The sequence below is a fragment of the Argiope bruennichi genome, chromosome 7 (genome assembly GCF_947563725.1).
Source record: "Argiope bruennichi chromosome 7, qqArgBrue1.1, whole genome shotgun sequence".
NCBI classification, from domain to species: domain Eukaryota; kingdom Metazoa; phylum Arthropoda; class Arachnida; order Araneae; family Araneidae; genus Argiope; species Argiope bruennichi.
In genome coordinates this window covers 23,322,221-23,338,737 of record NC_079157.1, presented here as the reverse complement: position 1 = coordinate 23,338,737, position 16,517 = coordinate 23,322,221, and the positions used below count along the sequence as shown (strand labels likewise).

At 26.9% G+C, this 16,517-nt stretch overlaps 1 protein-coding gene across 1 annotated transcript in view; it reads right to left on the bottom strand.

Moving 5' to 3' along the window:
* Window positions 1-14,148, bottom strand: part of LOC129976150 (8-oxo-dGDP phosphatase NUDT18-like) — a 50,602-nt gene extending 36,454 nt beyond the window's left edge. The window contains exon 1 of the mRNA XM_056089577.1: window positions 13,898-14,148. Coding sequence (XP_055945552.1) covers window positions 13,898-14,009 — 112 coding nt within the window. The 5' untranslated portion in view covers window positions 14,010-14,148. The remainder of the gene's footprint in view (window positions 1-13,897) is intronic.
* Between the last annotated feature and the right edge of the window lie 2,369 nt (window positions 14,149-16,517).

Here is a 16,517-nt window from a genome sequence, read left to right as displayed (position 1 = left end):
CTGTCTTGTCTTCGTTAGCATTTGAATCTATATATAACGACTTTTACATCATACAAATTACATAAAAGAATGCACGCCTAAATACATTATCTTCTTAAAATTACAGCCTGCGTTTTCATTAATATTACTTAGCTGTCAGTTCTAAATTAAGTTCATAAAATCCTAGAATTATATCAAAATAATATAACAATATATCTACTTTTCTTGTTTAAATGTGTCTTCCAGCTTAATAACTTTTTATTTAAATCAGGAAAATCAAAGTTTTGAGCTTTCTCTCTTCTCTTTCATCTGGTCAAATGTCCGGAATCGCAATATATTAATATATTTTGGACTGCCAAATCAACCACTTAAAAGCAATATAAATGCTATTACATAATTTTTACTTACTCGTATACGTAATATAGTGAAATTACAGTAATCGACAAAAAATTCAAACTCGAGATTTTGACGAATCGACACATTTTAGACTTCCCTCAGTTGAAAAAAACATATTTTTGGAAAATGTCCGTCTGTCTGTGACAAAGGTAATTAAAAATTCCATTGAGAAAGATGGTTGAAATTTGGTATACGGTACGGCTGAATTTGGTACACCAGATTTGCAGATTTCTATCAAATTTTGAGTAAAATCTGTTCAGAGGTTCTGTCGGTCCGGAGGTTCGAATATAAATTAACACGATAAATACAAAACGAAGAGAGCTAGATAGTAAGATTCGGTTCACAGATTTAACATCTATGTTTACACCATAAGCGCGGTGACGTAGTGATAGCGCTTGGTGCTCCCAACGCACACGTCCAAGGTCGATTCAGCCTTTCATTCCTTCAGTGGGTCGATAAACTGAGGACCAAGCATGTTTGGAAACTAAACACTGGGGGTTTCGCGTTAGGCTGACCACCTAACCGGGACATATGCCGTGCACCCCAGGGCTCTCGGTCAAGAAAGCAGATATGGGCATTGTAGGCCTTGGCCCACATGGACTATCGTGGCACTGAGTTTAGTTTTTAATGTTTACACCTGTCAAAGTTTCAGCCAAAACTAGAACGGGTTCGACTCGTCGGTCTGTACTTTCAGAAACATGTTGACGCGATAACAAAAACGCAATGAATTAAATATATGAAATTTGGTATGTGATTTTGTGACGACAAACGCAGTATTGTTATTTCAATCGATCGAGAAAAACGTTCTAAAGCACACATTTGATCTTTGAATACTATTAGCGGCAAGCAAGGAATTAATCACCATGAAACTCGCCAAGGACAACTCGGTAGATTCAGTAAAATTGCTAAATTCATGCCAAAAGTTAATATCATCTATTCTACGCCAATATCCTGCACGGCATTATCTGAAAAGACAAATTCATTAGAATGAATGAATGCGAGAAAGGTTTAGAAAGACCATTCTCGCTAGTATCCTCTAAATTTTAATACTTATATTGGCAATTCGACTGGATTGAAGTCAGTATATCCCGTCAAGTATTTCATATATTTCTATAATATACCATTATCATTATGCTTCATAATATAGAGATTATGCATGTTGGTTCTATCTTTACCCGACTGTATCCACAATTTAATGCAGATCTATAATTCGAAATCACATACCATATTTTATAATACAGTCCCATATTATTTTTCAGTTAGAATGTTCACATATACAAGGGTGGACAAGTAAATACAGATCTTTCCTAAATGACAAATTTTGGTCCAAATGAAAAAAATTAAAATGAAATCTACGATGGCAAATTTCAAATATCCTGTGAGAACATTATTATTTTGAAGTCATTATGTGTCTTAATTAATTCAAGTCATTAACCAGTTTAAACCGGTGTGAAACAATCACGAGACTTCTGCATCAGTCTCTCTCTCTCTCTCTCTCTCTCTCTCTCTATATATATATATATATATATATATATATATATATATATATATATATATATATTTTTAAACTTTCATTTTTAATTTTTCTAGCTGGCAAACAAAGTTTTGGAGTTCGACCGATTTTGAGATGAAATAACAGCTATGATGTCATAGTTCTACGTCAACCTTTTAGAAACGCATCTGCTTTCAAAGAAGCATACGTAATAATAATGCAATACTGGTAAAAGCAGGTAAAAAAAATATATGCGATTAAAAGATGATGATGAAAATTGCCATTTATGCTTTTTTCATTGCCTACTCGATTTCAAGCTTCAACATTCATTTTGAGATTTTGAGCTTCAAAACCCCCTAACCAAAAGAACATCATGTTCTCACATGATAATAAACAATTAACAGTTCAGCATTAAGATCGCATACTATGATTCATTCATTTGCCCTGTGACGTTTTTGTATTATCTTAGCAAATGAACAGACAAATTGACAGACAGTCACATCTTTTGCCGGATAAAGTCTAAAACTTAACACATTCTTATATTTTGTGAATTAAACTGATACTTACTACTCATCCAGTTAATTCCGTTTTAAGATATCATGTTCATATAGACTGATGGACAGACAGAATTACTGGTGATGGGTTTCAAATTAACCATTTTTTTTTTTTTTTTTTTTTACTTTAAGTCTTATTGTCTTTATAGGCAGATAGACATAAACTCTAATAACGGTTTTTCGTATTTAGGAAGATCTAATATATGGAAATTCAAATTTTCTAACGTAATAAGATTCTTTTCTCTTGTCTTTTTATTAAAATCGGAGTATACCTGTAAACCAATGGGAGTGTCTCCCCAAAATTTTCTCGTATATTCTCTTATAAAAGTTTATACCAGAGAACGCTCAGCATGGCATTGGTGTGCAATAGTTATGAGCTTAGCAATTTTACTGAATCTATCGGGTGTTCTTGGCGAGTTTTTTGGCGATTAATCCCTGGCATGCAGTTAATAATACCCAAAAATCGAATTTGTGTATTTGACGCGTTATGTTCAACCGATTGAAGCAAAAATTTGACACAAAACTGCACTTATAGTCACAAAATCCCATACCAAATTTGTCTGCACTATAGATATTAAATCTGCGTGCCGAATCTTAATTATTTTGCTCTTGTCTTTCTGTAGTTATCACGCTAACATATATTCGAATATCCGGACAGACAGATGAATTTCCCCTGAACAGATGATTTGATGGAAATCTACAAATTTAGTATAAATACCGTGTACAAAATTTCAACAGTCCAGCTCAATGCATTTTTAAGTTATTCTTGTCACAAGCAGTCGAACCCAGGGAGATCTGAAATGCAGAAATTCGTCAAAAGTTCGAATTTCTTGACGATTATTATACTTTCTCTATACTACGTATATGAAAAGGTAAAAAAGAATTTATTCAATTATATGAAAATCATTTAAATTATTCTATTCGAATATCGTTGGGCAGAAAGCCTAACCTCCGCAAGTCTCGAAAAATGCAAAGGGCTGATTAATCAAGCAATTCAACCAAGCAATATTTTAAGAATAATTCTTGAATTCGAATTAGCAGATCATCATTAATAGATCATGTATTTTCTTCGTATAATTTCCATCGGCTACACAAAAATTTACGAAATTTATAACGTTCCAACAGAAATAGAAATTTACCTTTGAGAAATTGTTTGCGTAATCAAAAGCACCTTACAACAAAATCCTTGTCCTGTTAATGAGTTTAATGTTATGAGGCTCACACATCGTTCGATAAGATAATTTTCGAATAATATTAGTAGTAAGTATGCGAAGAGTGTCTTAAGAAGCATGGGATGACAATGAGCTACAGCAATTTCTCGGTAAGTTCATTTCCATGACTTGAATATGATTCGGTTCATGTGGATGATTATCTTAAAAATGTCTTGGTCATATCTCTGATTCCAAATCGTAAACATATTTTCTTCCTAAATTCTGTCTACGCAATTACGGCTATTAATAATTCTATTCCTAACTATGAAGGCTTACATTTTGATTTTTTTATAAAAGAAATTCTTATTTGAAAGGAAAAATAATGCTATTGAAATTTTCAACAAAATAATAAATAAAAATATCAAAAATTCCTAAATAAATATAGCAAAAATGCGATCTTGGATCTGATTAAAGAATTTAATCATTCAATATAATATAATAAATAATATAATCCAAAGGGAAAATATGAAATAGAATAAAATAATCATACCGCAAAATCAGAATCGAATTTTGAATTGTTAAGCGGATTAAAAACATTTCAGACAGTGGTTTCTGAAGTTATCGCCGAAAAACAACAGAATCAGAAAAACAACAGCAGATAACAATGTGTAATTCCTAAACGTTAATATAATAATGATGGAATTATAAAATTTAATGGACTACTTTCAACAAAAAATTAAAACTTTATGTGTTTATTCAAGCCAAAAGTCAAGCATAGCTGTTTTATTTTTATTAAAACAGAAATTCGTTTGCTAATCTACTTAGGTTAATTGTGTAAATTTAATTTTTACAACAGGCAATGCAGATGAACGTTTGAAAGCAGATGTTTTCGTGTGTCTCTTCTCTTTGCTTTATGCTGCTTGTGGAACGTTAATTAAAGTTATTATGTTATGTTGTTTTCCGGTTTAAAAATTTAAATCTAGTCCTGACAAGCACAAATAAATCATGCACTTTATTGTAAATAATGTTTAAGAAGAGAAAATTGGCAAATTTTTCTTCTAATAATTTTTAAAGCTGAAGATACTAAACTGTGATTAACATTAGAAAGAAATATAACATTAAAACAACAACCATATAATATTTTGACCGCATATTTTGTTGACAATAAGCAAAATGTGAAAGATATAATTACATTTATATTTAAATTCATTCTGTTGGAATAAAAATAATATTAAAACATTCTAAAGAAAATGCATTCGTGATTATTCATATGATGTTCACAATTAAAAAAACCCGTTGTAAATATAAGCATGTATTGCAATTATAAATATTAAGATTCTGCTGTTGCCACAGACACAAAAGAAATGCAAATGAGAAAAATTTAATTTTGTCATTAAAATTATAAGATTATTCCAGAGCTTAAATAAATTTTAAAACAATTTTTTAAAGAAAAATCTCTTTTTTTTACATCAAGAATAAATTTTTGAAGAAGAGGACCAAAAGAAATATTAAGTAATAATTGATCGAAATCATATTCTCATTTAATTTTAATAAACTTTTGTCACTGTACTCGTGGTTTCGATTGTAAGAATAAGGAAAATATAAATTCTTTTAATAGCACACTTCCTGAATTTTTATAATCTACTCCTTACAGTATTTTAGAATCCTCAAACCTAATTCGAAAAATTTTAGAAAATTGACTAAAATTAGAAATGGTCATACAAAAACGAAATTTATGCGTTAAACAGCTAATATTATTATTATTTTTTTTTAAATTTAAGATGATGAAAAAAATAATTTTTGTGAAATAATATGTTTCGATGTTACGGCAAATATATAATTTTTTTTTTCTTATTCTACCCCTCCCCCTCCACGTAAGGGAGCCTTACAAATTTTTTAATAGCGCAGTTAATCTTTCTATGCGCCATGTGTCAGACTATATTTGATTCTGTCAAAGATTAGGGAAACATATAAGGTTTAAGCAAATAAACAGGCATTCAATTTTATATCCTAATATAAATAAGAGTCATTACGGCTATATATGCATGTTCATGCCATCTTCTAAACAATACATTAAATTCAAACATATTTTGTACATTTATTATTCATGACAAGAGAAAAAATATCGCCAACCTTAAAAAATGCAAAAATTAATTAAATATTCTATTAGCAAGAAATTCCACAAAAATTTCGCATTTCTTTCCACAGTAATTTTGGGGGAAATCGTTCCTAGAAAAAATAATGCTAAACCCTTTTAAAATTCAAAATTTTACTTTCCTATGATATCAATTTTATTTTTATTCAATATTTCTTTCGATAGTTAAAAACTTTTTAAATTATTTAACCACAATAAAATTATTATTAATTTTGAGCTACTTTACCACTTTTAAAAAAAAAACAAAAAAAACTTCCGTCTTATTTTTAATACACATCTGTTTAACTGTTTTCGTTCGATTCAAAGTAGTAATTTAACTATGCCTAAAAGCAGGCATTATCTTAAAGTACATTATTTTAAAGATTTTTACCTTTTTAACAATATCGTTTCTTGCCAATTTTTCTTTTGTTGTCAATTCTTTAGAAAAATATTCGAAGATGATTTTGAAATAAGAAAAATTATAAGTTCTTCTTTATCGGGCAACGTCTTAACGTTGAACATTTCTACCACAATTTTCTAATTTCTCCTTTATTTCAATATATATCATGTAGAAGATTTTGTATATTATAATATGTTATACAAAGTAGCTTCTATATAAAAAATATTTTACCAGAAAGAATTTTAATCGAGAGCGCCGCCGGGTATACCAATTAGTATAGACATCTACAACCTTTGTTCTATAGCTCAATTGTGAAAGGAAAAAAACATGTATAAAGAAGATTACTCAATTTACATATTATTCCAGAATTTACAATTTGTTCTTTAAATCAATTCTTTTTTTTTCCCTCAACCTAAAATGATTAATAAAATGAAAGCCCCAAACAAAATTTCAAAATAAAAAAAATTACTGGACCTCAAAAATAAGCTACTTTTTCATCATGTTGTTTCAAAGTCTACAACTTAATCGGCAATTCAGCCAATTAAACAATACCTAAAGAGATACAATATAAAGTGCACTCTACAGTCTAAATAAACCAGCAACCTCATTAAACACTTGAGTAATTGATCTTATGAAAACAAAGAAACACCAGATTGTCTTAAAGCTACAGGTAAAGATAATTATCTTAGGCGAAAGCTTTAACGATCTCAATTCGATCATCAGAGTAGCGAAAAAAAAAATTACCTAATTATTTTTCATAGCACGTTCCACTAACATTGATGATATTATTTAGAATGTTTGTTGCAGGAAGGTGACAGAGTCAAGGAAGTGTACTTTCCCAGCCAATTTGTGTCCCACGGCAAAATGCTGGCTTTTCGATAACGCCCACTTGGAAGAAATAATGTTCTTAAATTGCTACAATTTAAATCAGATTTCGTTCACGCTTTGATTTTAACAATAAATTGAGAATTAGATTCTCTTCTAGTAGTTACAGTCATGAAAATTCATTCATCTGCATATGTTTATACAATACTTTTAAAGAAAAATTTTCATGGATTCATAATAATTTTGAATAGAATTCTAATATTTTTATTTATCAGTTTAATAATAAATTATTAATAGTTTCAAAATAATTTAATAAATCCATTTTCTTTACGCAAAAAATAAATACAGCGAAATCATTTTAGAATGTAGTTTGTTAATACGGCATCTTTTCTTGATTCCAATGAATTCAATATTGATTTCAAATAAATAAATCTTAAAGAGCCGACGATAATGCATTGTCTATTTTACATTTCCAGATCTTTGATCTTTCTTTTCTGTGATTTAACTATTAACTAAACAGTGATTTAATTCCAAAAGCAAAATTCAAACATCATTTAGAATGTTTCCCTGAAAAAAGAAAGAAAAGACTACTGCAATAAAGATAACCATTTTTAATTTCCACCTACTGTTATATACACATGTAAAAAGCAATATATCTACTAACATGAATTAGAAATAACAATTTGAACGATGTATAAAATAAGATTAACTGCATACTATTTAAGAAATAAACATATTACAAGAAATTGTAAGTTAACATGACAAGAAAAAAGAAATTTAGAAGAGAAATTTAGAACAAACAATATTTATAACATAGCGAATTGCAAGTTTAGTTGTATCATTCCTGGTGCATTGATGAAAAATGCACTTTATCGTTATCATATTCTGCTCCTATATGTCGGCAAAAATTGAAAATTACACACAACAAAATTAAAATAATAATAAATTTAATAAAAATAAGTATTTTGGCATCCGAAACTCTTACAAAAATATTTTGGTGATTTTAACTTTATATATAACGATCATTAAAAACTTTTGGTAAGATGATAGGATTGTTAGTTATTCCGATAATTATGGGTACAAAAATTCTAACACAAAAACATGAGACTAAAATAAAATAGGTCAAATGTTAAATACTGATTAAATGAATGTGATATGCAAATTAAGTGATTCGAAAGTAGATAATACAACAAAAAATATTAAAAGGAATAAAATGATAACGGGAAAAATAAGGAAGAGAGATAATTGGATTTAAAATTCCTGCAAACAAAACTTGTTAAATAACTATACAAATACCAGTTCTTTAAATAATTCACACAAAAAAAAAGTAGAATTTAAGTAAATCGAAAATTATTTTCGTTCTTGTTTGAACAGCAGAATAAAAATGGTGAGAAACGGATCCGAAAGGAAGTCTTAATGATGAGAACGAACAACTTTACAACTACGTTGAAGGAAGAACATGAACTTGACCTCAAATGAATTTGCGATGCCAAACGACTTGGAAATATGCGGTTAATGCTAGGTCGTGTAATCAGAAAATAGTGAAATAAACAGACATTACTGCATTTATTCAACAAATAAATCAGCAGTTTCAGTTCTTTGTTTAAAAGTTCAAAAAATTAAAATGAACGAAATTAAATAAAATCAATTTTATGGATTCTGGTACCAAACGATAAAAATTTTGAGTTTATCTTAGGTTAAATAATCAAAACTCTGAAGAATAAAGACATTGCATTGCATTTAGGGAATAAATAAATAAAATCGTTTTTGAATCAATTGTCAAACTCAGCAATGTGTAGAGTTAAACGAAAAGATATAATCACAGACAAAAATCTTATGTTTATTGATTTAAGTAATTATAAGCATTAATCATTTTAATACTTCTCTAATGTGATCCAAATAAAAAAAAATTAAAACATTTAATAAAAAAAAATCCACTGTTTCTTTAATTCCAAAATCAATTATTTATAACTGAAAATGATTTATTATTATACAATGTAATTTCTCATTAGGAATAATAGCTAAGAAACTTTTACAAAATATTAAATGTCCATAAAACTATACTTGCAATTGAGTATTATCATATATTAGGTACTAAAGTAATAATTGTTCAAAAAATATATGTGGACATTTATTATTAAATATGTGATATATTTCATGATTCTCTTGAATTTTAATCATCATTTTAATTTCAAAAATGTTTGCAATTTTAACTATTCTTTTAATTTAAACAATGTTTACATTTTTTTATAATATATTATAATAACATGGTTTAGCAGTGCTAGTTACATGAATGCATGCTACAAATATGTGCAATGTTAAATATTCTTAACAAGTCAGCAAATATTTTTGAAATTAACATGTTTTAAAAATATATTTTCCATTCAATTGCTCAAGTCATAAACACTAAAAAGAAAATTCTCTGAATTTGAAAAGATCTGTAGACTTACTTTCCTAAAACAAAATGCATCATTTTTTTTTATAGTTAAAAGAAATTTTTAATTCTTATTTCATAAAAACTTATTAAAAAAAACAAGATATATACTTTCCAGCCTAGCTCTTATTTGTTTATGCTTAGAAATTTATATAAACTTTGTGGAAAACATAACATTTTAATATTGAACATAAACTAACAATAAAATCTTTATAACAACAATAAAAAATTTAATTTGAAATTTTTCGAAACCTAGAAATCTTTTATTTTTGAGGTCTTATTATATCTGCAGATGTAAAAAACTGTTTCTAAGAACAAACATATTTCTTCAAACCCAATTTTATAAGTCATTAACATGACAATATTATCAACATCAAATTCAAACCTGCTGATTTAATTTCAGTGAGAAGACAGCTTTAAACACTTTTAATAACTGTAATTATGAAATTTTTAGGTGTGTATCTAAAGAGACTATTAAATAAACTTAATGTAATATAAATGAGGCATTTATCAATGGTTCTACTGCCAGCTATTCAAAACAAATCTTCTAACTGAATGATACAATAAATCTTCAAATATTGTGAACTTGTTATATATACTTTTAAAGCAGTATAAAACAGAATAAACCTCAATTATGCAATTTTAAAATAAATCATGGATTTTAGAGAGACAAAAAAGTTTCACAACACATTTCAGTTTAGTAAAACATAAGTTATAAAAAAAATTATTTCAAAACTAAGTGGATAAGAAGAGGGGCAGAACTGAGTTAAAAAGATATCTGTAATTGCAAATGAATTTCCAATAGATGCAGCAAGTGAAGAAATTATGCAAAATTGATTTTGATCCTATTAAAAAGAACATGCATAGTTTATATGATTCTTTGTTTCAATGTTAATCAAATAATAAAATGGTGTGCTTATACATAGACTAAAAAACAAGTTTTAGAATAAAAAGTTGGCTTTTTTTCCCTTTTGTCTTTCTGTCTGTAAATGTGTACAAAGTTTAATAAGATGTATCAAGTTCATACATTAGAAATATAAACAGTAAGTTCTAATTGCATTGAATGCTGATAGGTTATTATCCGTATATCAAATAAATAATGTTTTAAAAAAAGATCTGATGTAAAATTAATAAACAAAATAATAATCAGTACATGTAAAGAATGACAGAGCAAGTCCTAAACAAAAGAAAAAAAAAATCCATTGCATGCAAATATAAGAAAATAATTCTTTAGACTAAATATATAATGATATATTAATTTCTTTTCCCTAAAATTCTTTCATAAATTTAAAAATTAAATTTTTTTATGCTAAAACTTTCTTTTTATTAGAAGCAAATTAGTAAAAAAGTAATTTGCCAGTTATAATAGAAGAATTTTGCCCTCAATATAAAAATCATTATATTTAAGAAAAGGAGACTTAGAAAATAATAGGAAATTTTTTTTAAATTTACGCTTTACATGAAAATTCATCTCAATTTTTTTCTTCCATATGTAAACGCATAATCTTTATTAATCCCACTAAAATAAAAAGCAATTTCTCAATAAGATTCATGATTTAAAAAAATAATTTATTACTTAGAATAATAATCATTTCCAAATTACTTACATAATGATAAATTTAACATTGCAAATGCTTCTATTTAGTTCTGAAATATTAATGACTCAGATTAATTTTTAAAACCAATGTTTAATATAAAACAAATGTTCCCATAGTGATGTCAAATTCATTAACTTTTTATTCAATACTAATCTAAGCTACAATAGTTTATTTCCTTATAGATACTTTGGCCAGAAAAAAAAAAAAAATGTTTATTCTAAAATTCCTTTAGTGGAAAAAAGAAATGAATTAGATAAGAAACCCATTCCAAGTATAATCTAAGGTAATTTTATCTTATTATAGTGGTGCTATCTTATTTAATTAATATATTAAATTATGGTATTTAAATTCAGAATTCAAACCTTTCTCATAAATAACATACATTAAAAACTTTATTTAAGAAGATTGATGGTCCATGATAAAAAGAACAGAAATTTTATAAAGCCTTCTTTTTGAATAAAATAGAAATTACAGAATTTGCAGTATCAATTGATCTTAAGATAAACAAATAGTGCTGCTATTCTTAATTAATTAATATATTAAATTATGGCATTTAAATTAAGAATTCAAGCCTTCCTAATAAATAAAATACATTAAAAACTTGATTTAAGAAGATTAAAGTTATAAAAATTACTCACAAATTACAAATAAATTTCCAAAAATATTAATAACTGGCATGTTTTCTCAAGAAATGCTTTAAGCTACCCTTAAATTCAAATTAATAATTCAACTTGAAAGAATAAAATTCTTCGACCAGGAATATAAAATACAAGGGAAAAAAAGCCAACAAAATGCTATTGCAGATATATATTTATAGAAAAGTCTTTGATATACTAGGCATCATTCAGAAATAAAATTCTCACTTTAGGGATATTATTCATAAATCTTTCTCAATTTTTTAAGAATATGAATGATATAACTCTACACTATATAACATATAACTATATATTAGATTGAAAATGGAACTAAATGTAATAGTAATTATCTAAATATATATTATGGACACAAATAAAAAAGACATTCTGAACTCATAATACCTAATAGTATGTTTAAAGATGAAATTTATTGATATTACAATGCAATTAATTTTATTTGACACAAAAAATATTTACATTCTTATGCGAAAGATTATTTGATTTTAAATTTTAAATTAAACAATTCTAATCATGCAGTTTTAAAAATTAACACTTGAAAATTAATCAAAAAATTTAAAAAATCTCAGATAAATTCACTTAATAATAAGATGCTATGCATTAAATGAAATGAATTAAATGCTCCTTATTCAAATATTTACTTTTTGCATTCTATATTTAACATTAAAAAGTTTTTATATCTGTTGATATATTTGCTTTGTATCAATGGAAAAAAATTGTATTATTCATTTACAAGCAATTAAAAAATAATAATAAATGCGGCAACAATAAAATAAATAATAAATTACAGACAGGTAGACATTAACTGATTTATCATCGATTAGTCAAGTAGTCATCGAATTTGCCAATATTAACAACAAATTTTCTTTCAAAACGACTTAAATCTGAAATCAGTTCCATCTCCACCAAATTATAAATTTTCTATAGCACTTTAGTTCTTAAAAAAATAAAGAAATCTTGAAAAAGTTCGTGCAATAACTTTCCCACATTTAAGGATGTTTTGATAATGAAAGATTAAGATATTGGGTAATTAAAAGTAATGGCATGGCATATTACTTTCAAGCTAGTTTTCATAATAATCATTCGATGATAGATTATGGAAGTAGCGCAAAAAAATTTCATGCAATAACTTTCTTACATTTAAAGATGTTTCGATACTGTACGATTAAGAAGATATTTTGATCACTGGGTAATTGAAAGTAATGGCATGGCATATTACTTTCAAGCTAGTTTTCATAATAATCATTCGATGATAGATTATGGAAGTAGCGCAAAAAAATTTCATGCAATAACTTTCTTACATTTAAAGATGTTTCGATACTGTACGATTAAGAAGATATTTTGATCACTGGGTAATTGAAAGTAATGGCATGGCATATTACTTTCAAGCTAGTTTTCATAATAATCATTCGATGATAGATTATGGAAGTAGCGCAAAAAAATTTCATGCAATAACTTTCTTACATTTAAAGATGTTTCGATACTGTACGATTAAGAAGATATTTTGATCACTGGGTAATTGAAAGTAATGGCATGGCATATTACTTTCAAGCTAGTTTTCATAATAATCATTCGATGATAGATTATGGAAGTAGCGCAAAAAAATTTCATGCAATAACTTTCTTACATTTAAAGATGTTTCGATACTGTACGATTAAGAAGATATTTTGATCACTGGGTAATTGAAAGTAATGGCATGGCATATTACTTTCAAGCTAGTTTTCATAATAATCATTCGATGATAGATTATGGAAGTAGTGCAAAAAAATTTCATGCAATAACTTTCTTACATTTAAAGATGTTTCGATACTGTACGATTAAGAAGATATTTTGATCACTGGGTAATTGAAAGTAATGGCATGGCATATTACTTTCAAGCTAGTTTTCATAATAATCATTCGATGATAGATTATGGAAGTAGCGCAAAAAAATTTCATGCAATAACTTTCTTACATTTAAAGATGTTTCGATACTGTACGATTAAGAAGATATTTTGATCACTGGGTAATTGAAAGTAATGGCATGGCATATTACTTTCAAGCTAGTTTTCATAATAATCATTCGATGATAGATTATGGAAGTAGCGCAAAAAAATTTCATGCAATAACTTTCTTACATTTAAAGATGTTTCGATACTGTACGATTAAGAAGATATTTTGATCACTGGGTAATTGAAAGTAATGGCATGGCATATTACTTTCAAGCTAGTTTTCATAATAAGCATTCGATTATAGATTATGGAAGTACCACAAATCAAATCATAACTCAAACTGAAACATACCCAAATCTTCATTTTGGTCTGCAAGGGTGTAATCAACAATTGTGGCTGACTCATCTTCAATTGCAGCCCCACCTAAAAGTTTTTCAATCCCCGATTCTAGTCTGTCCACCATTTGGAAGTAAGGTAGGTAACACAAATTATGGGTAAGAAATCTAAAAAGCCAGAGCCTTGCTCATAGTTTTAAAGAGCTGTGTTTTTAACACAGATAAACACGTTTACGACGCGAATCGCCAAGGCAACCTGATGTCAGATGTCAGAGTATTTCGGAACTGTTGCCACTAGCGAGTTGCCAAACGTATAAAACACTAATAGGTTATCGGGCAAGTTAAATAAACTGAAATGAATAAACTTTGATATGCTTCAATGGAAACCTGATTTACTTATTATAAAACTATCATTTTATTTTGCATAATAGCTTAAGCTAAGTATTTAAATGATAATATTATATTTTACCTTCATTTCCAGTTCAAGTCAAAACGCGCTTTTTGAGGGTATTCCAAATTTTCAAACCGTTCAATTTAATCCTTTACAAATGGTCACCTTCAAAATTTAAGTGTTATGTTTAAAGATGTATTTGAGATTTTTTATTCTATTTATTGGTAGCTTGAGATCATGAGGAATATTTTAAGAATGTCACATTTCAGTCAAATGAATCGAAAAGAATGTCAATAAAATAGAATACACGCTGCAAATTTCTGTGTAAAGTAACGAAACTAATTTGAAAGAAGATTCGAAATCGGAATCAAGTGTGTCGACAATGTAAATCAGGAAATTATCTATGTTGGCAACAAATTAGAAATTTCGCTGGTATTAAATATCACGACAACTGAAAACAAAAATATTTCTGAATTATTCTATGATACTGTGCGGAATACGATACAAAGAAAAATGTAAACCAAAATTAAATAAATATAAATATTTAAAAAATTCTAGTTCATCAGTTTTATCACTTAAAAACAATATAATTATAAAAAAAGAATTTTCATAAAGAAACATGTTTTATTAGCCATAAAATAAAAGTATTTTCAATGAACATGGAAAAAATGCAACATTCTTTTTAAATAACGTTTTGCATTTGTTGCTTTTTTTTAGTCTTCGAAACCTCAGTATCGAAATCAGAGATAGTTAAATCAGAAACTATAATTCTGAATAATTAAATTAGATTTCTCTTTCCCTACATTTTTTTTTTTTTTTTTTTTTTTTGCACTTTGAATAACAAAATTAATTTTTTATTTTACAGTAACAATTTTTCAAAACAAATAGTCCTCACTATACAATCATAGTAGAACATGTATTATATATTAGTAAAAGTTTCATCAAATTTTCATCTTCTGATAGAAATTTTTCTGTTATGAAGAAAATTCATTATAATGAAAATAATTATTAATGAACTTATTATTAAACTTCTATATTGTGAGTATGAATCTCTAAATTCAAAATAAAGAATTATTCTAAAAGTAAAATATTTTAAATTTTATTGAATAAAATGGCAAAAATTGTTAAATTGTAATTTTTAGAGGTAAGAGTATGATGTTTTATTTTAATTGCACTGTCATGCAGGAAAAGAAAAGATTTTTAATGACCTTACATTATTTGCATTTTCAGTCTCTTTATCCATACTAGATGGCGGCACAAGCTAGTTTGCAAAAATATATTAAACATAAATAAAAAATATATTAAGTTCCTATAATCTCTATGAGATGGCAGCACGACAAAGACAGCAATTTATTTCTATTCCCTCCCCCCAAATATTGTAAGAAAAACATCTTTCGAGGACATTACTTAATTAGACCTAATGATTAGATTCATTTATTACTATGAAAATTTTCAGCATTTTCAAACACTTTTAAAATTTTCAATGTAAGATATATTTTCGATAACTGAGAGCCAATTCAAAATGTTGCGCAAAAAATTAATCCAATACGAGTTTTAATATCTTAATAATAATTAAAAACTTATGAGAAATAAATATATTATTATATTTATAATATTGAAATAATAACAAAAAAAATGTCGAATGATGGGCCTACTTTTTCACTGTATTTTGAATGAAATTTTATCCTTTTGAATTTTTTCAGATCTCTTAAACGATACTTTTTATCATACGAATTACCCTTTTTCAAAGCTCTTTTTTTTTAATAATCATTACCCTTAAAAATATGGCTGATATTTTTTAATTAAGAAATAGTTTATTATATATTCTTAATAATTTAATAATATTTTAAAATAAGAAAAATAAGCCACAGATAACTAGTGAAGTGTAAGAGTTAAGCATTTTACAAGCATTTAAGCTTTTTTTTTTATGTTTCGATTCTGAAAAACCATGATATTTTTCCATATTTCCCATCCATTTCATTATTTGACATTGAAATTTCTTATTTCTTGCAAAACTTGAAACTAACTATATAAAATTTCTTTTAGCATTTTTATTAGGTTAACGTTTAATCGAAAATAGAATAAAAAGTTAAATACAATATATGCATTCTTTCAATGTTGAAATTTAATTCTTTCGGAATTTCAAAATTTAGTACACTAATGCACTTTAAATGTAAGAACACATTTTATTGTAAAAAGGTGGTCACTTTCTTATTCTTTCTATCGCTTGCTCTATTTTAATATA